This window comes from Suncus etruscus, chromosome 3 (assembly GCF_024139225.1).
Source record: "Suncus etruscus isolate mSunEtr1 chromosome 3, mSunEtr1.pri.cur, whole genome shotgun sequence".
In the NCBI taxonomy this organism is placed as follows: Eukaryota; Metazoa; Chordata; class Mammalia; order Eulipotyphla; family Soricidae; genus Suncus; species Suncus etruscus.
Genome location: NC_064850.1, coordinates 8,657,419 through 8,681,321, shown reverse-complemented (window position 1 = coordinate 8,681,321; position 23,903 = coordinate 8,657,419). Strand labels below are relative to the sequence as shown.

The 23,903-nt window shown below is 39.4% G+C and overlaps 1 protein-coding gene across 1 annotated transcript in view; it reads right to left on the bottom strand.

Annotated features, from left to right (window-relative positions):
• Positions 1 to 23,903, bottom strand: part of SYNE2 (spectrin repeat containing nuclear envelope protein 2) — a 273,877-nt gene that overhangs the window by 72,621 nt on the left and 177,353 nt on the right. Inside the window, exons 67-78 of the mRNA XM_049770287.1 lie at positions 22,378 to 22,479; positions 21,085 to 21,204; positions 20,692 to 20,892; positions 17,849 to 18,022; positions 16,090 to 16,221; positions 12,465 to 12,661; positions 10,636 to 10,768; positions 9,964 to 10,146; positions 9,401 to 9,547; positions 7,296 to 7,472; positions 4,531 to 4,686; positions 1,730 to 1,882 (exon numbers count right to left, since the gene is read on the bottom strand). Of these exons, the coding sequence (XP_049626244.1) occupies positions 1,730 to 1,882; positions 4,531 to 4,686; positions 7,296 to 7,472; positions 9,401 to 9,547; positions 9,964 to 10,146; positions 10,636 to 10,768; positions 12,465 to 12,661; positions 16,090 to 16,221; positions 17,849 to 18,022; positions 20,692 to 20,892; positions 21,085 to 21,204; positions 22,378 to 22,479 (1,875 nt within the window). The remainder of the gene's footprint in view (positions 1 to 1,729; positions 1,883 to 4,530; positions 4,687 to 7,295; positions 7,473 to 9,400; positions 9,548 to 9,963; positions 10,147 to 10,635; positions 10,769 to 12,464; positions 12,662 to 16,089; positions 16,222 to 17,848; positions 18,023 to 20,691; positions 20,893 to 21,084; positions 21,205 to 22,377; positions 22,480 to 23,903) is intronic.

The following is a 23,903-nucleotide window of genomic DNA, read 5'->3' as shown; positions in this document are numbered from 1 at the left end:
AATGGTGAGTACATTTCAATTTTTAGCGTGTTCTAATAATCATTAAAAAAAGGAATTGAAGCAGTTAAGTGATCTCAGATCCAACTGAGAATATATAAATGTTGGGGCCAAAGCAGTAGTACAGTGAGTTGGGCATTTGCCTTGCACGTGACCTACCCTGGTTTAATCCCTGGCATTCCATATGGTACCCTGAGCACAGCCAGGAGTAACTCCTGAATGTAGAGCCAGGAATAATCCCTGAGCACCATTGAATGTGCCCACCCCACCAAAAAGGGGGAAATGAGAATATATAAATATTTTAATGTATAATATATACTTGTATATTTTAATTTTGGGTACTTTGGTTAAAAAACTGCTATTAATAGGATTTATACAGTACCACACCTTTGCCCAGCTGTCCTCTAATTATATATTTTGTAATTACAGATTATAAAATGAGAGCATGTGTTATAGGCAATAAATATATTATTGTTAAAAAAACCTTTATATGGGGCCGGAGAGATAGCATGGAGGTAAGGTGTTTGCCTTTCATGCAGGAGGTCATCGGTTCGAATCTCGGCGTCCCATATGGTCCCCTGTGCCAGCCAGGAGCAATTTCTGAGCATGGAGCCAGGAGTAACCCCTGAGCACTGCCGGGTGTGACCCAAAAACCACACACACAAAAAAAAAAACCAAAAAAAAAAAACCTTTATAACCCAACAATAAAAACTAGGAAATTGAAAAAAATATAAAAAATGCTTTGAATAAACTACAGCTAAAGAATATATATAAACAATCCATAAGCATGCAAAAAATAAGTGCTCAACATCCATAGTCATGAAGAAAGGTAAATCAAAACCCTAATGAGTTTAATGTTCACCTTTTCTGGGCTGACTGTAATCAAATATGGATAATAACAATTGTTGATGAGAATTTGGGAAGAATAGAACCCTCAGACATGGCGGCCAGAAACCCTACAGAATAGGGAAGTTTGCCAGTTCCGTTTTGAATTATATATCTCTGAGAAATAAATGAGTAAGTTCACATAAAAACCTATACACAGGGGGCTGTAGAGAGAGTACAGGGTTAACACATTTGTTTTGCATGTGACTAACTCTGGTTTAAATCCTATAACCACATCTATAATCTCAGCACAATAAGGGTCACCACTAAGTATAGACCCAATAATATCTCTGAGCACTGCTAAGAGTGGCCCCAAAGCCAAACCCAAAAACCTATATATAAATGATCACAACAGCATGATTTGGAACAGTATAAAAGTGAAGATAATCCGAGTGTCTGTAATGACATAACACTTTGACAATGACACACAATAAGCAGGGTTTCTCCTTGTAGCATAGGACAACATCAAGGTAGTTGTGTCCAAAGATGCCTGTTCCTTTTTTCTTGTGTTATGCTCCTTCTAGAGAGGGCAGGGGGAAGTGGGAACATTGATGAAAGTTGCATATAGTGATCAGCTGTCTATCCATCCATCTCCCCTATGTTTCTTTCCCCATCTCTGGAACTCCCTCACTGCTACACTGTTCCTAGCAGAACAGAGAGAAATATTTCCAAGAAATTCAAGAGATAGATCATTCTCCTGGGGACTGAGCTATTCCTTCATTGCTGTTCCAGTCTATCTAGCTGGAAGCTTGGTGAGGTCTGGGACAGTCTTCTGTGATTCAACAGTTCCAAACAAGACAGAGGAAAGTGAAGGAGACAGAAAAGCACACTTCAAATAAATCAGTACCTGGTTGATAACACTGTTCCTTTTTTGAAATAGCTCCTCAATCCTGGATGCTGTGTCTTCTAACAATGGCATCGTCCCACTCTCTGAAGTCAGGTCACCCTGTCTCAACTCCTCGAGTGCTCTGGATTTAATGGCAAGTTGATTTTCTATATCCTAGAAGGGCAGAAGAAAACAGTTTTCAGAAGCATGAGATTAAAAAAAAATGTGCCAGATGCAGGGGTTCATTCTTTTCAAATAAAAAATACTCATATACTGGCATATCATTAAATAACTGAAATGTGCATTGGAGCAGCTCTTTAATTTTTTTATCTATGGTTCTAGATTTCTTCTTATGATATAATGGTACAGAGCATCTGTTTTTTCATGCCACATCCATTCAGGACCAGCTGTTTGACCAGCATTACATCATCACTATCTTCATCACCTACTTCTTGTCTGCATTTTACATTTGGAAAACTGTAATGCAACCCACCGCCATGCAGAACATAGAACTCTGAAGATTTTAGCAAGTAGTATGTTGGGGAATGGCACAGCACTGAGTCTTGCAATCAGTCTTTTAGCCAGGACATAGGCAGAATTTAGATGGCTACAAGAACTCTTAAGTGGTATATGGACTGTGGCTCAAAGTGCTGGATTGACCTCAGAGAATGAACAAGTGTAGCTTGTAAACAGAAAAAGAATCCGAGTGGAAATGACTGAGTAGGTAGACAGAAATGGATATAACCACTGGCGACCTTCCATGATGGTATAGCTGCTCACTATTGTTCACTATATTATTATTATTATTATTATATCAGATTATTCTCTTTATTACTCTGATGCTTGACCTGACTTCTCCCTATGGGGCTGAAAGCAGTGTTGGTCCTTTACAACATAGGCACACGGCAGCTTAACTGGCATAGGAAAAGCCCATATTTTCATCTGGGGAAGGTGCTGAGGGAGGTCTAATCAGTATTGGGGAAAGGACTATCAGAGAATGCAGGCCCCCTAAATAAAAGATGAAAGGGCACAAGCCCCCTGCTGAGTTATATGAAGCAGCAAGGACAGGTAGTCCTTTTAAAACACAGTGGGCATCCACAGGGGGCAAAAGAAAATCATCTTCTTCTGAATAAAGATAATGGAAAACTAAATGCAATAGAAACATCAGCGTCCATTTGTTGAGTATTGGGCACACTAATCAAGACAAAAATGGAAAACATCAAAACCACAATTCCCTTTAAAGTTCCTCTTTCCTTAGGAAAGAAGAGAACAGAGTCTGTGACCCCTAGTGATGCTCAGGGTCTGCTCTGAGTGAAACCATGGTGTCAAGTAGAACTATACAAGCTATTTGCTGATTGGAAAGTCATGAGAGTCCACCTGTAATTAGTGTGATTCTGAACTATCAATCAAGAAAACAGACACTGACCAGTCAGTTCTGTTGGCTTCCATGTTAGAGTAACTTCTGCATGACTCATCATCCTTGGTACTGCCCCTTCTTTTAAGGACAAGGACTTTCCTTTTTTTTTTTTTTTTTTGTTTTGGTTTTTGGGCCACACCCAGTGACTCTCAAGGGTTACTCCTTGCTATGTGCTCAGAAATCGCTAGGGCCAGAGTCATAGCAATGCTGGAGATTGAACCCAGGTCGACCCTGGACAGCTGTGTGCAAGGCAAACACCCTACTGCTGTTCTATCACTCTGGCCCCTGGGACAAGGACTTTAAAAAAAAAATTAAAGTCCTGTATATTGTATTCTACCACACATTAATACTAAGGACTTAATTTCAGTGTTTTGTCCTAGCAAATTTCCACCACACATACATTTTCTGATTAGCATCGGTGGGTTTTCAGTTGTTGTAGAGGTAGTGGTTTATTTTTAGTAGTAATCTGATTGAAGCTGGTTTTATGGTTTTCATGAAGAATGGATTTACAGCAGTGTATATAATCCTTTATTCAAGTAGAAAAATCGTGCTATTAATTCTTCTAACACTTCTAGTAAGTGACACGATCTACCTGTTTTTATAGTGCAGTGCTGAAGTCAGTGGGAAACTGGAGAAAAGTGTTCCTGAGTAGTTCACTGGCTTAGTCATGTATATTTTATATATATATTTCAGTAAGTATATATATATATATATATATATATGGTACAACATATAACAGAAAAAGGCTTTTTATACTTTTGAAAATCTGTACCATTCTTCATTATCAGAGTTTCTCAAGGGCCAATAGAGGCACAAATGCTGCCTCTGAATTACCCGCAGGACATACTTTTTCTGGACAAACAACTTACCGGTGTTTATTCCAATTTTAAAATATGTAAATTCCACTTGGAAAAAGTAAAAATTTCCGTAATTAAAAAAAAGCACATGGAATTAGGGATGGAAACAGGGTCCAAGGCAAGTGCCTTAACCCTTGAACTACCTCCCTGACACACAAACCATTTAAGAACAAGATGTTGTTGGGTCTGGGACTATAGCACATGGATAGAGCATTTGTCTTGCATGTGGCTAAACCAAGTTTGATCTGAGCCTGCCAGGAATGATTGCTGAGCTCAAATTCAGGAGTAATCCCTAGGTGTGCCTCCCTCCAAAATAAGAACAAAAAGCTGTCAAAGTATCTTTTTCATAAGCTATCGAAGATCATCAATTTAAAGAAAATAATTTTTTTTTCAGTTTTTCAAAACTCAGAAAGAATTATCTCACGGACACAAAAGAAGTGGGGTGTGAGGATATGGGGAGAGTCTGCCAGGAACTGCAGTCACTCGTCCTGTCTCCGCCAGAGTATGGAGCTCCCTGGAGCAGCCCACAGTTGCCTCAGCCGCCTCACCTGGCAATCCAGGAGCATCTTCTGCACTGAGCTCATGCTCCCAGGTATCTGTAATGTTTTCAGTCTTTCCTCTTGTGCCTCCAGCCAGTTGCCCAGAATCTCGATTTTGTTTTCATTCTCAGTGATGCTTTCCAAAAGTTGTTCCAAATGCTGTATCTATAAGTTACCAACAAGGACATTGAGAAGAGATGCAATCAAGCAATTTGCTGCTACATGAGTGGATCTGAAGAGTATCATGCTAAGTGAAATCACTCAAAGAGAGGGGCAGACACAGAGCAATTCCCTTCATATTGGAGGTATTAAGAAATAAATAGAGATGTCACAAATGCCCAAAGGCAACGTAAACTGAGAACTGGTCTTCCATAGGAAACTTATCATGGGGGACAGGGATAGGGGAAATAGGAAGGGTGAGGAGCAATGGGACAAGAGTGAAGGGAGGTGGACACTCCAGTAGAAGTCTGATACGGGATTATTTTATGCATGGAATCCTACCATTAAGATGATTTCCCCAATCACTGTAAATCAGTGCATAAAGTAAAACTTTTATTTTAAATCACACGCCTTAAAACACAAATGTCATGATGTGTTACTGTTAATGGAATAAATTTTTTCCTTGCTAACATTCTGCACAGATATTCCAGTAGAGCAGGGGTCCTTTAACTTTTTAAACAGGGGGCCAGTTCACTGTCCCTCAGACCATTGGAGGGTCTGACTATAGTAAAAACAAAACTTATGAACGAATTCTTATGCACACTGCATAGATCTTATTTTGCAATGAAGAAACAAAACAGACACAAATACAATATGTGGCCTGCGGGCCATAGTTTGAGGACCACGGCGTAGAGGCTGAAATGAGTAAATACAGTGAGAAGGTGCTTGCCTTGCACCTGGCCAATCTGGGTTCAATCCCCTCCCCTGGGTTTAGTCCCCAGCATGCAAAAAGATCTCCCAGGCAATGCCAGGCATAAGCCCTGAGCATTGTTAGGTATGACTAAAAACAAACAAACAAACAAAAACACAAAAAGATGTTCTAATAACTTGGCATTAAAATTAAGTTGGTTTTTGTTTGTTTGTTTTTGGGTCACACCCAACAGTCCTCAGGGATTACTCCTGGCTCTGCACCCAGAAATCACTCTTGGCAGGCTTGGGGACCATGTGGCACACCAAGAATTGAACATAGGTCAGATGCATACAAGGCAAACACCCCACCTACTGTGCTCTGGCCCCCTAAAACTTTTTTGAAAATAGAATCCACCCCTTGCATTAAGAAAAATATAACACTTTAGGGTTAAAATGCAAAGAAAGCTGGTTATTCTGGAATTCTATAATATCTGTATGAACATGTTACAAACATTCATTATTTTAACATCTCAATATTGATATATAGCATAAAGCTTAAGAAAGATTTCTCCCTAGACCTCTGACGTCCCTTGAAGTTAAATCAGTATAAAATTAACACAAGTAATTAATTGAATAAAATACTGTATTTAGGGCCCAGAGGGATAGCACAGCAGTAAGGTATTTGCCTTGCATATGGCCAACACACAAGGAGCCTCGATTTGAATCCCAGCATCCCATATTGTCCCGAGCCTGCCAGGTGCTACTTTTGAGCACAGAGCCAGGAGTAACTCCTGAGTGCTGCCAAGTGTGATCCAACCTCCCCCCCCTCAATACTGTTTTTAATGCCTATTAATTCTTTCTCTTTTATAGGGTTCACAATTTCTATTAGGTTATAATCAAAACATACAGTTTTACATCCCTTTTTCAACATGTCACAGGCAAGTGCTATCTCATATTGTATTTCTTATATTTAAATCTGCCCAATTTCCCATCAAATAGACAGAATACAATCTGACGAATTATGCCTCTATAGTTGGAAATGAAGGCATTGTACATGTATCAAAAGTGTTGAATACTGTAAGCACATCCTTTCCCTTTTGAAGGGCTACTGATGAAGATAAATGTGAGGGGAACACTGCTGGGTTAAGAGGGAGATGATCATTATGGTTCTTGAAAATTTCTGAAAGCTTTCCAAAAGGGCATTTTAGACATCATCTACAATGCGTGAATGCGATGTCTTTGGTCTTATCAACATTTTCCGAGTTTAATAAATAAGTGACACAACGTTCAGGTTTTAGTGGCAGATAATTAACGCTGTCGTCTTTTCGTGTTTATTTGCTAATTGTAATTTTCTCCTTTGTGAATTGTCTGATTGTGTTCTTTGTCTCTTCATGTGCTTCAGTCTTAATTGTATAAATCCATTTGTACGCATTCTCCATACAACAAGGAGACCAATCAATTAGATAGGTAGGAAGTGTTTCTCCCCAAATAAGTTTTCTTAATCCTTTAGAGTCATGGAATGAAATTTTGCTAAAAGAACACATACATTTTCCTTTCTTTCTACAAGCTCCTTAAAGCTGAAATAGCTTTGCCCTTTCTGAACATTTATTTCCACAGAAAATGTCAAATCTGACCATTTAGTAGGCGCGCATAATAATGCCTGACATCTTTTCAAAGGAAATCTCTCTTCTTCACTTGCTTAATTCAATTTCCAATAAGAAATCTCCAAAGAAATGTAAGAACTACCTTCATATTCTCCTATAGGCCTCGAAGGAGAATGTTGAAACATGGGATTTATAAGAGGGGCTATGACCGAGGTGATTATTTGGCTGGCAATTTAAATAGATGGATTTTTTTTATAAATTTCATAAAGTGGCATTTCACAAATGGAAATCATATATCAAAATGCAATACAGGCTTTATACCTTTTTATTTAGCATTCCATGTAACAGGTGCCACTGGCGGTTCATCTCACCCAGGTGCTCAGCAAACTCTGTTCTCTCGTAGCGTTTGCTCTCTACATCACAGGTGCTGAGCTGAAGTAATGACTGGTTGACAAAGTCAACGATCCATTGTTTATAGTTCATTTCCATCTGAAACTCCTAAAGGAAACCAAGGAAAACCATTCATGCCTGAATTGAAGTGGGTTCCATGAACTGGATTTCCCCCTGGGTACACTCTAGGGGGCGCCAAGCTCCCATCATTGTTCACAGGGCATCTGTCGGGGGAATAGTTCTACACTCCTAATTTCATCAACTGTGGCTTTATTGAAGTGGAGAGACTTTGGGGGAATTCCAATGGGGATCCGCCATGTTCAAAAAATAGGATAAGTCAAAGGAAGCACACCAATGTATATGCATTATCCCCTTTTCAGGCTGCATCAGGACCTAAGGACCCCATGGATCTCTATGAAACTGCCTAAGGATATATTGGTATCTGGAGTTGCCCTGCAGTGCCATAGGAATGATAAGATGGGAGACTAGAGTTAAGCTTCTCCCAGAAACCCACAATTTCTTTTCAGAATATCAACAAGTTAAGCAGTTGCTTCTCTGTTCTTTAAGGATAGAGCACACAGGTTTTTCAGTTTAGATGACAAAGTCCAATAGCAACGGGCAGAGCATATTTGGGGCAGTTTGCTCAATTTTACTCTGGAAAGTTCTAACATCTACTTTGGACACCCAGAGGTCAAAACTTGGCGGTACATTCTAGGTGATTCGAGACTTCAAGGAAACAGACTATGAGCCTTCCAAAAGGACTACATGAAGTTAGGATCCTTTCTAACAACAGGTTTTGTGGCATAGCCTTTCGTTTTTGGCTTTCCAGAGGCCACACCACATTCTTCAGTGAAAGAGGTGATAACTTGTTTTCCTTGTGGCAAACATGATGCCTAGCACACAATGAATAACTGTGATTGCTTAGTGTTATTTAAATCTACTTGATATAAAATAGTATAGAAAAGACTACATCAGGGGGCCGGACAGATAGCATGGAGGTAAGGCATTTGCCTTTCATGCAGAAGGTCATCGGTTCGAACCTCGGTGTCCCATATGGTCCCCCGTGCCTGCCAGGAGCAATTTCTGAGCATGGAGCCAGGAGTAACCCCTGAGCACTGCCGGGTGTGACCCAAAAAAGGAAAACCACAAAAAAAAAAAAAAAAAAAAAAAGAAAGAAAAGAAAAGATTACATCTAAATTAGTTTGTAGAAAGATGTCATATATTCTCTTATTAAAGACATTTACTTAACACCCATTGACCAAGTATTATGAGCAAAGTATTAAGCAAAGAAAAATTGTTTCTGTCTCAGGAAACTAAGTCAAGCTCTAGAGGTAGGTGAATAGTAAATGACTCTAAGACCATATGATAGGAACTACTGTCGAACCATGAACACATTGAATACGAGAAAGTGAACCCCGAGAACTGGAAGAACCAGGGGTAGATTTCTAAAAGAGGAAAGACTTGACATAATTTAGGACAGATGACTTAGGAACTTCCTATAGCTAGAAGCAGGGACCTGAATTCCAGTGGGAAGGTGCTGTGTGAACAAAAAGCAAAAGGGGCGCCAGAGCATTTGCCTTGCATTCTACTGACTTTGGTTAGAACCTCCAGCTTCACATATAGTATCTCAGCACCAGGGGCTCACTCTTGAGCAAAGCCAACAGCACTGCCCAATTCCCAACAAAACAAAACAAAACTAAAACATCCCCCAAAATACACAGGAAGAGGGAGACCACCAGGAACAGTGAAGGGGCTACACATCACTTGGCTAAGGGAGTTCAACTGATGAAAAGAGGAGGGCTCAGAGACAGAGTATGGCTTCAGCCCCATGTGATGGGAACTACTGAAGGAATATAAGCTGAAGAAGAAGAGCAAGATGGCAGTTTCCCTTTCTAGAGTTAGCCATGATTATCCCTCATCTGCAAAAAGAGCTTTTCTAAATTAGACCCCATATGTCACTTTGGTCACCATTTTCCTTCCCATTGACTTGCTTTCTTGTTCCCTGAAAAGGCACCTGGTCACTTTCGTATTATTACCCTGTGCTTCTGAAGAAGATTTTTAACTTGAGATGCAGAACTCAGCGAATGTTCAGAGTCTTCACGTGTGGTCTGATGTTCCACTTTGTTCATCCAGCTAATCATTTCTGTGATTGCTTTGCGAGATGGCAGTTTCTCCATCTGGAGCTGCAAGGACAAAATGATTTCCATTTAATTACCCGCAGTTAACAAAATGAATCAGGGCATCACTAAAGATGATATCTGGCTTGATAAAAGGTCTTGCTACATAATTACGCGGGTTCCTCACAAAAACAAACCAAGCGTTCAAGCTTAGAATAAGTGACCCCAAAACAATGACGATGACCTTCACATAAACTCACACAGTGGCACAAATAAACTGGGAAATAAAGTAATTAAGCCTGATTTCTCTCTTAAGAAAGATCCCATTGGAGGAGATTCGAGTAATTAAGACCTATATTCAGCAGTGCCAAAGAAAAATAGGTAGTGTCAATGAAAATTATTGAGTCAGAGAAATAATTTTAAAAAGAGTTGGGAGCTAACAAGTAAATGCTAATTCAAATGCTGGGTCTTTAAATACTTACCTGGTGAAGTTTTTCTTGAATATCTGGAAGCTGTGTGATGAGCATTGTCCACTTTTGTTCAAACTGTGCTAATGAAGCCCGCAGTGTGGCTGTATCCGCTTCTTTGAGGTGAAGAAGTTGGTTTCCCGTACTAATCACTGCTGTCTTTAAGGAGGTCTTCTCATCAAGTTCCTTTAAAAACTCCTACAGATGACAGTTTTAAAATGGAGAAACTTTTTGAGATGTGAAAAAACCACAGAGCAAGTCTTAACTTAGAGTAACCCATTAAAGTCTAAAACGAATCAGTGTGGTTCAACTTATAAGCATTTATGACTAGGTACAGATTTGGGCCTGAATGGCATAAACAGTTCTAACTTTGAAGATTGCAACTGCGATTAGGTCCAGTTTTAGTCACATCCATAATGATTATGGAGACTCTGACATATTACAGTGATAACTTTTCTCTGGTATTAATTTTGGACTGATAATTATCTGAATATATTCCATTATTATTATTTTTGTTTGTTTAGTTTTGTTTTTTGGGTCACACCCGGCAGTGCTCAGGCTTTATTCCTGGCTCTATTATCAGAAATCACTCCTGGCAGGCTCGGAGGACCATATGGGATGCCGGGATTTGAACCACCATCCTGCTGCATGCAAGGCAAATGCGTTGCATATTCCATTATTACTTACAAAAAATTTATTGATGTTGCTTCTGATTGTATCCAAGTCTTGAGTCACATTGAGAGACTGTTCTTTCCAGTAATTCAGAGTTTGCTGAGAAGACTCCAACCACTTGGTTAACTGATCCGAATCTCTGTTGTAACTAACAGGAGCAAAGCAAGTGAGAAAGAAAATTAGAAACATATTCTACTAATAACAGACATCACTTGCATAATTTCTTATTTTACTGTACATTTTGTTGTTATCATTAGTTACTCAGGAAAATATGATTTATTAATATTATATTTATGTTTCTAACACCATTTTCTATGACCCCCTCATTATTATTAACCAAGAGCAAAGAGTATTTTATAGTCTAAAACATTCTTTTAAAATAATATTTATTTTAGGGCCAGAAAGATAGCACAATGGTAGGGCATTTGCCTTGCAAGCAGCCAACCCAGGACCGACTGTGGTTCGAATCCCGGCATTCCATTTGGTCTCCTGAGCCTGCCAGGGGCAATTTCTGAGCGAAGAGCCAAGAGTAAACCCTGAGCGTCGCCAGGTGTGACCACCTACCCCCCAAATATTTATTTCAGGGCCAGAGTGAGTGGGGCTTTTGCCTTGCATGCGGCTGACCCAGGTTCGATTCTCTGCATCCCACTGTCCCCTGAACCTGCCAGGACTGAATTCTGAATGCAGAGCCAGGAGTAAACCTTGAGCATTACCAGGTCTGGCCCAAAAGCAACACATAAAAATCCTTTATCTCAGTCAATCAAACATATAACCTTGGGCAAGCATAGAAATTTTCATTATCAAATATCCCCTATAGATATGTTCATCAGAAGTATATTTCTAGCATTAAATTCGTTATCTGACCTCATACTATTGGTTAGCTGTAACAAACTTATATGTGATGAAAATATCCCAGCAAAATATCCCTTATAATCTTTCACTTCTTTTAGGTTAAGACAGATCTTTAAGAGGCAGGTTGAAAATTACATTTAAACATTCTATGTCCCTTAACTTCTCCACGAGGTTCAAAATTACATCAATGAATAAAAAAAAAATCCTCTGAAATCAAGAGATTTTCAAGGTCTTCTGCTACCTAAAATTATTCAATATATTTTTCAATTTTAAAGTTTATAAGTTTAGTGCAGGAGTGAGCATAGAATGAACATGTTATTATTAATATGTCTAGCATTTTATAACACAATTCCTAGGCTTGATGAAACTGATTAGTATGATTCTGAGTTTAGCAAATCATTTGCTAAAATGCTAGACTCTGTTAGCCCAGAAAGACAGGTCCAATTGCTTTGGATTGTCAAGGAAAAACAGTGGGATTACAATAAAAATTGTGGCTGACTGCAGAATCACTCTGAGGTAGTTTTGTTCTGTCTTACTGCCTCATCTGGCAGTGTTCAGAGGTTCCTCCCAGCTCAGTATTTGAGGATGGCTCCTGGCAGTGCTCAGGGAATGAGGTAGTGCCATGGATCAAACCTAGGTCAGTGTGCAAAGCAAGAACCTTACCTGCGATACTTTTTCTGGTTCTCTGAGATTGTTATTTAGGTTATTTTTGCTTTGCTTTGTTTTTCCTCTTTTATATTGGGTGGAGGGGAATGAGGAAAATAGGTGGCACACCCAAGAGTGCTGAAAGTTTATTCTGCACTCAGGGATAACTCCTGTAAATGCTTGGGGTGAGGTGCTGGGAACTGAACCCAGGTTAGTCATATGCAAGGCAATCTGTCATAGAGTCATATACAAGTACTACCTGTACCTATTCTACTATCTCTCTCACCCTATCTATACCTTTCTTAAGCAGAAAATTCTGGTGGCAATCAATGCCGAAGAATACATACCTGAGAAGGTGCTTGAGCAGTGCTTGGAGTCTGTGCAGCTCATGGTCGATCTTTTTGTTTAGGGACAACCATTGTTCTTCCAGTTTTGCAATCTGTCCCTCCAGCTCTGGACAGGTCACAGATGCCACCAGCTGCTTGCCTTCATTCAGAGTCTGGCAGAGTCTGGCATGCTTTTCATCAACATTTCTTTTTATTTGCTAATAGATGTAAAGTCAGAAAATTAATTCTTTGTTTTGATTTATTGTTTTTGTTAAAAGGGGGCCACACCTGTCAGCACTCAGGGGTTACTCCTGGCTATGCGCTCAGAAATCGCTCCTGGCTCAGGTGGACCAGATAGGATGCTGGGGATCGAACCTGACCCTGGGTCAGCTGCACACAAGGTAAATGCCCTACCACTGTGCTACCACTTTGGCCCAGGAAATTAGTTCTTTAAAATAAAACCAGAACAGGATTGTAATGTCGTGGAAGAGTACTTGCTTTGCATATATAAGTCTCTAGGTTTGATCCTTCTATTTGGTCCCAAATAGAAGTGAAAGAAACCAACCAATCTAATCACACACACTTCATCAGAAAATTAGAGTGAAAGTTGTGAAGAAACACAAAAGCTTTCCTAAGCGTTACAACTCCCTGCAGCCTGGTTGATGAAGCAGGATCAATGGCTTAGTGGTCCCTTTCATATCATTGTTGGACTAATACATGGCAGATTCAGCTCTCGAGACGTACAGGGCAAGCAAAAGACATTCATTCATATGTTTACAACTAATTCCTTTACCTAAAAACAACATAGCAAGGTAGCAGGTACAGGTACAGGATGATTTCAGTTTGTAGTTTAGTGTGATGTGTATATTTTAAACAAAAGAAGTTAGGGGCTAGATAGAGTAGGGAGTTAGCACTTGCTTTAGCATGCCACTGACCCCAGTTCAATTTCTGGCATCACATGGTCTCCTCAGTTTGGTCTCCTCCCAAACCCAAACCCCTCCCCATCAGCAAAAATAAAAGAACCAGGAAGTTATAATAATGTAGGTTATAATTTCCATAATCTGGTGCTAATGCAAGATGACATATGAGGATGAAGAGCTGAAAGAAGTCCTAAGGCTTCCTGAGAACCCATATGACAGATCTCTACTAACATGCAATGGACAAAAGCATGAGGAGAATAAATTCAATCTAGAATCATAACTGACATGAGTTATTTAAAAAGGAAAAGAGAAAGAACAATAGGTAAAGAAATAATAATGGAGATGAATCAGTGAATGCTGCCATTCTCAAAATATTTTTTATGACTGATTAAATCCGAAACATCTACTTTAGGAGATATTTAGGTTATGATGTACTACTTTGAGTAAATGTCTATTGTCATTATAAAGCAGAAAATTATGGGCCCCGAGAGATAGCACAGCGGCGTTTGCCTTGCAAGCAGCCGATCCAGGACCAAAGGTGGTTGGTTCGAATCCCGGTGTCCCATAGGGTCTCCCGTGCCTGCCAGGAGCTATTTCTGAGCAGATGGCCAGGAGTAACCCCTGAGCACTGCCGGGTGTGACCCAAAAACCAAAAAAAAAAAAAAAAAATTAACATACCTGCTTAAAGTTTACAGAAAGTTGTGACTTTCAAAATGGTAAGCATTTAATAATAAATATACTATTTACTTCTCATAAACACCAATACTGAAAATGTATTGTGTAAATATTGCTAAGAAGGGTAAAAATCTGAAAATTATACACAAAATTTATATGCAATCACAATTGTATTTATATAAAACTATTATATGTTGTCTTGTAAAATACATCCTACTTTACACTGTGAAATTGGTAAGATTTCTACCGTAGGTTTATTTATCATTTGGGGGGGGGGGGAGCAGACTTGGCAGTATTTCTGATTTTTCCTAGCTCCTTGCTTCTGGGTCACTCACAAAAGTTTTTAAGGGACCATAAGTAGTGGGGATCAAATTTGGATATGTGACTTGCAAAACATGTGCTTGAGCATCTTGAAAAATCTCTCCAGATTTTACATGTTTTCAAGCTGCTGAGAACATGGTCAATTAGGCTCAAATACATTGTCTATAGTAAAAAAAAAGTTCAAATAAGAATTAGCACCCCACATACTGTACTATCTCTGGAGCCCCAACTTTTTAATATTTAAAAATAAGTTATGGGAGCTAGAGTGATAGTATAGTGGGTATAGCATTTGCATTGCATGTATCTGACCTAAAATTCAATCCCCAGCATGGAATATGGTTTCCCCAAGCATTTCAGAGTGATGATCCCTGAGTGAAAAGTCAGAAGTAAGTCTTGAGGGGCCAGAGAAATGGCATGGAGGTAGGGTGTTTGCCTTGCATGCAAAAGGGCAGTGGTGCGAATCCAGGCATCTCATATGGTCTCCCAAGCCTTCCAGGAGCCATTTCTGAGTGTAGAGCCAGGAGGAACCCCTGCACACAGCAGGGTATGACAACAAAATAAAACAAAACAAAGAAGTAAACCTTGAGCACTGTTGAGTATGGTCCCAAACAAAACCAAAACAAGTAATAAAAATAAAAAAGTTATACAGATTGATTTTATAGAATTTGAAGTCTTTTTTCCAATGTTAAATGTCACTTAACATTTCCAATGTTAAATCCTTTTTATCATGACAGATAGCAGATTATTATCTCTTTCTTAGTCTATGTCCAGTTAGGGTTTCATAAGAATAATAAAGAAAACAAGTTGGAGTGAGTACAGTAGTTAAGATGGTTGCCTTGCATGAGGTCAATCTGAGCTTGATCCATGGTATCCCATATGGTCTCCTGAGCACTAACTACCAGGGGTAATTCCTGAGCACAGAGCCAGAAGTAACAGCTGCCATCACTAGGTGTGGCCCAGGGGGGAAAAAAACGGAAAACATATTTAGAGGCCTGTGGGTTTATAAAGTCCTTTCCATTCTTTGAGCTCATTTCCATGCTTACTGGCAGGTAAAACTTAGCTTGATTGTTTATATTCTACAGATAAAGTAAGGCTTAGGGTGATAAAGTAATAAGTAATGGAGCCTGGAATCAATCCAAGATTCCTCATTGCCAAGATGGAAAGCAGGTATTTTGAGATGCCCAATATCAAATATGCAGTCTCCCCAAGTATGTCTGACTATGTTGTGTGGTGAAGCATATTTCATTCCAATTCAAATACCGTGACTTTCACTCACTGTTTTTGTTTTGTTTTATTTTGGGACCACACATGGCAGTGCTAAGAGATTAGTCCTGGCTCTGCATTCAAGAATAACTCCTGACAGGTTTGGGGACCATATGAGGTGCCAGGGACTGAACCAAGGTTGCCCTACTGGGTGTTCTATGGTTCTAGCCCCTCCCATTTACCATCAAGGTCTTGAAATGTTATCCGAACAAACTTTTAAAAAGTATCTGGGGCCAAGCGGTGGCGCTAGAGGTAAGGTGTCTGCCTTGCCTGCGCTAGCGTTGGATGGACCGCGGTTCGATCCCCGGTGTCCCATATGGTCCCCCAAGCCAGGAGCGACTTCTGAGCGCATAGCCAGGAGTAACCCCTGAGCGTCACCGGGTGTGACCCAAAAAACAAAAAAAAAAAAAAAAAAAAAAAAAGTATTATGAGCAATGCCTTTGTTAGTTTAAATGAAAGCCAAATACCTGGTAAAATGAAATCCTTTCCATTAATCTTTCCTCTGTCTCTTCCACCAAACTCACAGAAGGTAGTGTTGATACAAGAATTTCCAACTCTTTTTCAAGAGATATATAGTTTTCACCAAATTCTTCCCATTTCTATAGAACCAAGACATATGATTATTGAGTTTGTTAATTCTAAGTAATGACACATCATGAAAACAAACTGAGATCATTCAAAGCGAAAACATCTATTTCTGAGATTTAACCCAACTTAGATAGATATTCTAATGAAAAATAATTCTATTGACATTGAGAAGATTAAAATAAATCTAGCTGGCCCCAATGGATTAGACACTTATGCTACCTATTCAATAGGGTAAAATATAGTTAATTATAGTATATTATATATTTATATATATTTAACAACTATACTATAGTTATTAATTTAAAGTGACTCTCAGCATGCACTCCTGAGGAGATCTGAAAACTCAAAAGAGATTGTCTATAAGTTAGAGAGGATAGGAATAGAATCTGGGGCTTCCTTTTCTGGCAAAAGGGCTAACTTTCAAAGCCTTTCTTTTTTTTTGGAGGGGGCCCATGCCTAGCAGCTCTTAGAAATCACTCTTTGCAGGCTGTGTGTGTGTGTGTGGGGGGAACCATACAGGAAGCTGGCAACTGAACTCAAGTTAGCCATGTGCAAAGCAAATGCCATATCTGCTGCTCTATCTCTCTGACCCCTCAAAGTCTTTCTTAACAGAAGCTCCTGTTAGGCTACTTCTGCCCTTCCACTCACTCCCTAGTCTGTTGAATATTTTCATCTATACTGCTGAAAGCATAATTCTACTGTCTGAGTGTGAACAAGCACTTAGCAAAGCTCTCTGTTCCAGAAAACTCCACAGCATACCATAAAGCTCACTTATTGACACTAACTATTATCTGTTAGAAAACAACCTACTAGTTCTCCTAGCGCCAGTGGTTGGCAACCTGCGGCTCGTGAGCCACATGTGGCTCTTTCCACTTTTAATTTGGCTCTTCTGTGTGCCGGGCGGCCGCTCCAGGAGTCAGGACTCTGCTCCTAGCCTCTGTCAGTGCGCGCCCTGTGTGGCTCTCAAAATAAATTTCAATCGTGGTTTTGGTGAGATTTGGCTCAGTTGAAAAAAAAGGTTACTGACCACTGGCCACTGAAATAGTGGGTCATTTGACTACTAGGGGCTCTCTGCAGTTGAGTTCTTCTTTTGAATATTAAAATATATAACTATAAAAATATTTTGCTGAGCCACTTAGAAAATTAATTTTGTTAAAGTAGCACTACTTTTGTTAAGACAGCAGTAGCATTAGAGAAAGTACTATTTTCTTGCCTTTTGTTTAGTTTATTTACAGACTAAAAATCTCCTGTTTGAAAAGTTCATGGGGAAATTTTACCCTGAAGGCCAGTCAGCTGCATACCATCCTGGACAGTCCTTTCTGTCAGGAAATCAACTTTCAGAGCCACTGACTGTTTCAGCTAAATGATCTCATTCAAGATCTCAACGCATTTTCAATTCTATTCAAACACATATCTCTAAAGTAGAAAGACTGTATCATTCCTAATTTATGTATGAGAAATATCAGCTAGTTTTTCATTTCAGGGAATTAGTAGAACTAGAACAGGACCCCACATTCTGCATCGTTAGCTTCATCCATTTACTACTCACGAAGACCAAATACTTCCTTTCAACACCTGGAGGTAGACTGAAAATCTGGAATTTCTAGCTGAAGTACATTTTTATTGTCTCTTAAGTACCTGCAACAAACTCTGAAGCTTGATTCCACACTGGCGTGCCTTTTCTTCTAGTGACTGAACTTCTTTTGTTTGTTCTGCCCAAGATGACTCTTTCTTTTGTAATAAAGAAGGAAGCATTTTTTGGGAGAATGTTTGGATCAGCAATACATCAGCAACAAGTTTCTGGAAAAATAGCTGTAAATTGGAGAAAGTTTTAATGTACATATGTTTAACCACACAAATTCTTAAAAACTAAGTTAATTCAACTTCTTAAATAATTATTAATTTAATTAAATTAATTAAGTGTTTAATTTTGATTTGGGGCCATACCTGGCAGGATTCAGGGTTTACACCTGACTTTGTCTATATGCAGGGATCACTCTTGGTGGGCTGGGGAACATATATGGTGCTGGGGATTGAACCTGGGCCAGCTGCTGCATACCAGGCAAATACCTTATGAATGTTGTATTCTTGTTTGATCCCTTATTTAATTTTTAATTCGAAATTCCAAGTTAGTCATATAGTCAAAAATATGAGAGGGACCAAGAAACAGGTAAATGTTCTGAGTACAGGCTTAGCATGCAGAGGGCCCAGATTTTGATCTCTGACACCACATAGTCCTATGAACACTGAACACAGATATCAGAGTTCCTGAACACGGGAACCTCTGAACATAGAGCTGGGAGCAGACCCCGACTACCACAAGGTAGAAAATGATAGGAAAATTATCTAATCTCTTGGTATTTAAACACTAATAGCATTTTAACTAATCAGTATCTTAAGTAATGTTTTCCATAAAATAGTCTATTTTAAGGAGCACACGTTATTTTTCAATCTAATTTTTAAATCAGTTGTTCTGGTTGATTTTTTGGTTATTGTTTTGGTTTTGGTTTTGTCTTTGAGTCACACTTGGAGGCGCTCAGGGCTACTTCTGGTTCTATGCTTAGGGGTCACTCCTATATATCCACTGCCAGGTTTGGAATTGGGGCCAGCAGGATATGAAGCAAGAATATTAATGCCTGTACTATCTCTCTGACCTTTGTTCTGAGTTTTCCAAAAATGTTTTACAAATAAGGTAGATAGTGAGCATGAGTGGTGAGAATGTGGGTCAGAGATGCAGCAAACACGTCTATGTGTGAGACCCTGTGTTTGACTCTCATCATACACACAATTAGGCAGACACAATGCAAGTGTTTAATTATAAGACAATTAGGTTGAGTGGATAGATGCATGAACCCCAAAACCCCCATGCAACACAGGGGCTCTTAATTACTGACTTTAACTTCTACTCAACAAAATGTATCAAAGAAATTTATATTTATTATATTTTAAATTTATTATAATGGATGAGTTTACTAAATTCCTGCTAGAGAAAAAGCTACCACAATAGTACTTTTTATTTTTTTTTATTTTTGTTTTGGGGCCACTCCTGGTAGGATTTATGTGTAGGGTTTATTTCTGGAGGTGCTCAGGGAACCATACAGACCCACCTGTACAAGGCAAGTATCACTACTGCTTCAGCCCCTCCCACAATAGTACTTAAAGAACCAGTAGAGAGTGGCCAGAGAGATAGCACAGTGGTAGGGCATTTGCCTTGCACACAGCCGATCCAGGACAGATGGTGGTTGGAATCCCAGCAACCCATATGGTCCCCATGCCTGGCAGGAGTGATTTCTGAGCACAGGAGAGCCAGGAGTAACCCCTGAGTGCCGCTGGGTATGACCCCAAAACAAACAAACAAACAAGAACTATTGAGAGAAAGATTTTCCTTCACTGATTGTCCAAGATCTACTCTAGATACCCAGATCACAGGTTCCCTCTCCCATTCCTTAAAAAGGAACAGAATTTTTATAAAGAAGTCTATTGATCGAGTCATTGGAGATTTAAATTAATTTATTTTAATTTAATTAGTTTCTCCTCTTTCCATACATTCTTTTTTTTGGGGGGGGGCATACCTGGTGATGCTGAGGGGTTACTCCTGGCTCTGCACTCAGGAATCACTCCTGGCTTGGGGGATCGTACGGGACACTGGGGGGTTGAACCGAGGTCCATCCTGGGTCAACTGCTTGCAAGACAAATGCCCTATCCCACTGTGCCATCACTCTGGTCCTTCCCATACATTCTTTTCTTTTTCTTTCTTTTTTTTTTGGAGGGGGGGTCACATCCGGCAGCATTCAGTGGTTACTCCTGGATCTACACTCAGAAATTGCTCCTGGCAGGCTCGGGGGATCATATGGGATGCCAGGATTCGAACCACCACCCTTCTGCATGCAAGGCAAACGCCTTACCTCTATGCTATCTCTCTGACCCTTCCCATACATTCTTATTCTTATACAATACTTATCTTTCAGTTTTCCCTAGACTAAGATTAACAAAGGCAGGGGAGAGTTATGGCTTATGCAGTACTTAACATCAGCACATAGACCACTTCCTAGTCATAGCTTGTGATAAGGAGGAAATTTCAATGAAATGAATAAAATGATAAAATAATTCCTTGTATAATTATACTAGGGGGGCATTTAGTATTTTGTTTTCCCACTTCTCAGGAATACCTTTCTCAATTTTCCTAATTTACTTTCATCTACTAAATAAATACTCAAAGCATGTTTCTTCATTTCAAATGTTTAAAGCATTCCTTGATAAAAAGTCTTGTCAACCAACTAAAGTTCCACAGACGAACTGTGCCTATTTCTAACCATACGCTCGAGTTAGCATAGTTTCTATTACAGTGAGGATAATAGATGTGAATGAAAAGAATGAATGGAGGCGATAGATTTCACCAAAGAAGTGGATGTTCTCTGTTTCTGTTTCTACTCAGAAAAAGTTGACATTTATCAAACGGCCATATGACCATTACATTTTACCTTGTGACTTTGTATTTGAGCCTGTAAGGCATCTTTACTTTGGGCTTGTTGCAAGTGGTCTCGAGCAAGCTTTTCCTTTCCAATATTCACTAGTTCCACCATGCCTTGAAAAAGAGCTTCTTGCTGGCTCTCAGAGATAAAAGGCCTGCTGAGTTCTGTGTACCTGGCTCTTAGGATTCCCCACATACTGTCGAGTACATCCTGAAAAGAAAGTATACACAAACATCTTCATTTGCCATGGAAATAACCCAAACGAAGACCAAATCTAAGGAAAAATAAGTTTAACTCTTTATAATGGAAATAACCACTCCTGAGAAGTTTTTGTGTGTGTGTGTGTGTGTGTGTGTGTGTGTGTGTGTGTGTGTGTGTGTGTGTGTGTGTGCATAAACATACCTCTAATTTGTAAACATCCTGGAGTAAAACATAAGGTAAATGATTGGTCTCCCCTTCCGTCCTTAACTTTGACACTTGACTCTCCAAGGTTTGCAGCTCCACTGCATGTGTATCTGCTTTCTACAATGAAATAAAGCACAAAAATGTAAAATCCTCCAAAGACAGGCAGGGGGTGAGGGGGAGGAGAGAAATGGGGGACATTGGTGGCAGGAAAGTTGCACTGGTGAAGGGGGATGTTTGTAACCATGGTGCTTAAATAAATTATTTAAAAAAAAGTAAAATCCTTTCATGTACCAAAAAAGTGTCCATATTCACTTTAAAATGCCTAATTTTCCTACTTATTCTTTCCACTTTCCCGAAAAATCCATTGACTAACTTCTAAGCATGCACCCAAGTATTCTCACAGACACTTAAATTCCTTGAATTGTCTATTATTCTGTTCTGCAGACTGCATTTCTCTCATATCAGCCCTTTCAATCAGTGCAGACTAACTGGGCAATTTGTTTCATTTTTCTTTTTTTGGAAGAGAGAGTGAGTGTGCAACTAGTATTGCTAAAGAATTATTCTTGGCTTGGTGATGGGGGGGTGGTCACTCCTACCAGTGCTTGGATCACACCCCAGGTCTTCAATTTTTGCAAAGCATTCCACTAGCCTTTGGGCTATCTTCCTAGACCTTATCTGAGCCCCTAAAAGCAGACATATACCATGCCATGGTAGGACTGCACACATTTTCAGTAGCAGTCTACACTTATAGGCTTTTGGGATATTTAATTAAAATTCTTGTTCCAGGTATATTGATATTTATTATAAAGGTAAATAGGTATATTTACCTTTATGTATCCCTTATACACAGATTTATCTTTATACTCTCTCTTATTTCCCTAGGGTAAGTATAGTGTAAGTTCCAAATTTTGTACTATTCCTGAACAATTGTAAGTCTGCACTTAATATCTGCTGCATCCATGGAGTAAAATTGCTGCTGAGAAAAAAATTTGCTCCTAAATTATGTTACTGAGTTGATGATCCCAGAATCTCCCATCAATACTCCCATCAAGCAGTCAAGGTCTTACTTCCCAGCACTAGGATAAACTGTGCCCTGTTGACCTTTGAAAAAGGTCTGTGTTATTTTACTGTACACGCTGCAAAATTCTGCTGTAAGGGCTTTTAAAGGTCAACAATTAAAATAATCATATCAGCCTTGCCCAGTTCACAAAGGGGAGGATGAGGAAACGCAACTCATCCCTGAAACTTGGACAAGCATTAGGCCAGTGGAGACTATTTTGATTTTATTACCTGAAGCTGTTCATCAATGCTCTGGCCACTTATTTCATTTAAAGACTGTTGTAAAGACAATTTATTCTTGGTAAGTTGTTCATATAATTTCTTTACTTGACCCTGGAAACAAACAAAAAAAGCAAGAAATAAGCAGGAAACAGAGAATCCCTTTTAGACTGTCATTACTTTTCTAAATGGCAATGGTCCTTTAACTCTTGTGTTGTTAGAAATCTTAAACACAAAAGCCGAAGGATCCCCACACTGTCATAAACCTGCTGTGACCTGGACTGACTCAGGGCAGGCTGTCTACCCTTGGTGGCCTCCTCTGAGTTTTCTAGCCTCTCTTCCTGCCAATTACTTTGAAAAAAAAAAAAATCCCTGTTATTACACAATTTTATCAGTAAATGTTTTGGTATCTATCTCATAAAATGCCACAAATAAGTGATTCTAGACAGGTTCACACTTCTCCAATTACCAAGTAATTCTTAATTCTCATTCCTCTGAATCAAGATTTATATGAGCCTATGAAAACATCAATTGACACGCACACCATTTTTATTGTTTTTTTTTAATCTCTTATCTTTAAAAAAAAAGTAGCTTACTAAACCTTCTGCTATTGTATTAATGACTTTATTGGAGATACAATCATTTTCACAAATATACTTGCTACTGAACTTTTTCTTCTTTCATTTTTATTCTCTTCCATCTTATTTTTTAGATTTTTTTTCTATTTTCTTTTTATTTTATTTTTTTAATTTTATTTTTTATTTTTTATTTTTATTTTTTTTTTTTGGTTTTGGGCCTCACCCATCGGTGCTCAGGGGTTACTCCTGGCTGTCTGCTCAGAAATAGCTCCTGGCAGGCACGGGGGACCATATGGGACACTGGGATTTGAACCAACCACCTTTGGTCCTGGATCAGCTGCTTGCAAGGCAAACGCCGCTGTGCTATCTCTCCGGGCCCTTCTTTTTATTTTTTTAAATAACTTTGCTTTCCCTTATCTTGAAACAAATGTATTATGATCCATTATGTCAACTATGTGATGCATTTTCTTTTCTTTCTATTTTGGGCCACACCTGGTTGATGCTCAGGGTTTACTCCTGGCTAAGTGCTCAGAAATTGCCCCTGGCTTGGGGGGACCATATGGGATGCCTCAGAAATTGCCCCTGGCTTGGGGGGACCATATGGGATGCCGGGAGATCAAACCTCAGTCCTTCCTTGGCTAGTGCTTGCAAGGCAGACACCTTACCTCTAGCACCAACTCACCGGCCCTTTGGAAAAATAAATGATCTACATGAGGCCACAAAGTATCAATGGAATAAAATAGCTGCTAAGTCTCCTAGAACCAGCATCTCCCATCGATCATTTGCTCTTTTTTAGTGCTTGGATTTGGGGAGTTCTGGTGAAGAAAATGAGGTGTTTACTCCCGTCGGTCACTTCCTCCATTTAGATTGGACTGGTGATAGCTCCATGGTGCCACAGAACATGCACATCTGCTTTCTTTGACTGTTTACCTGCATTCTGGAAGCTTTATCAGCATCAGT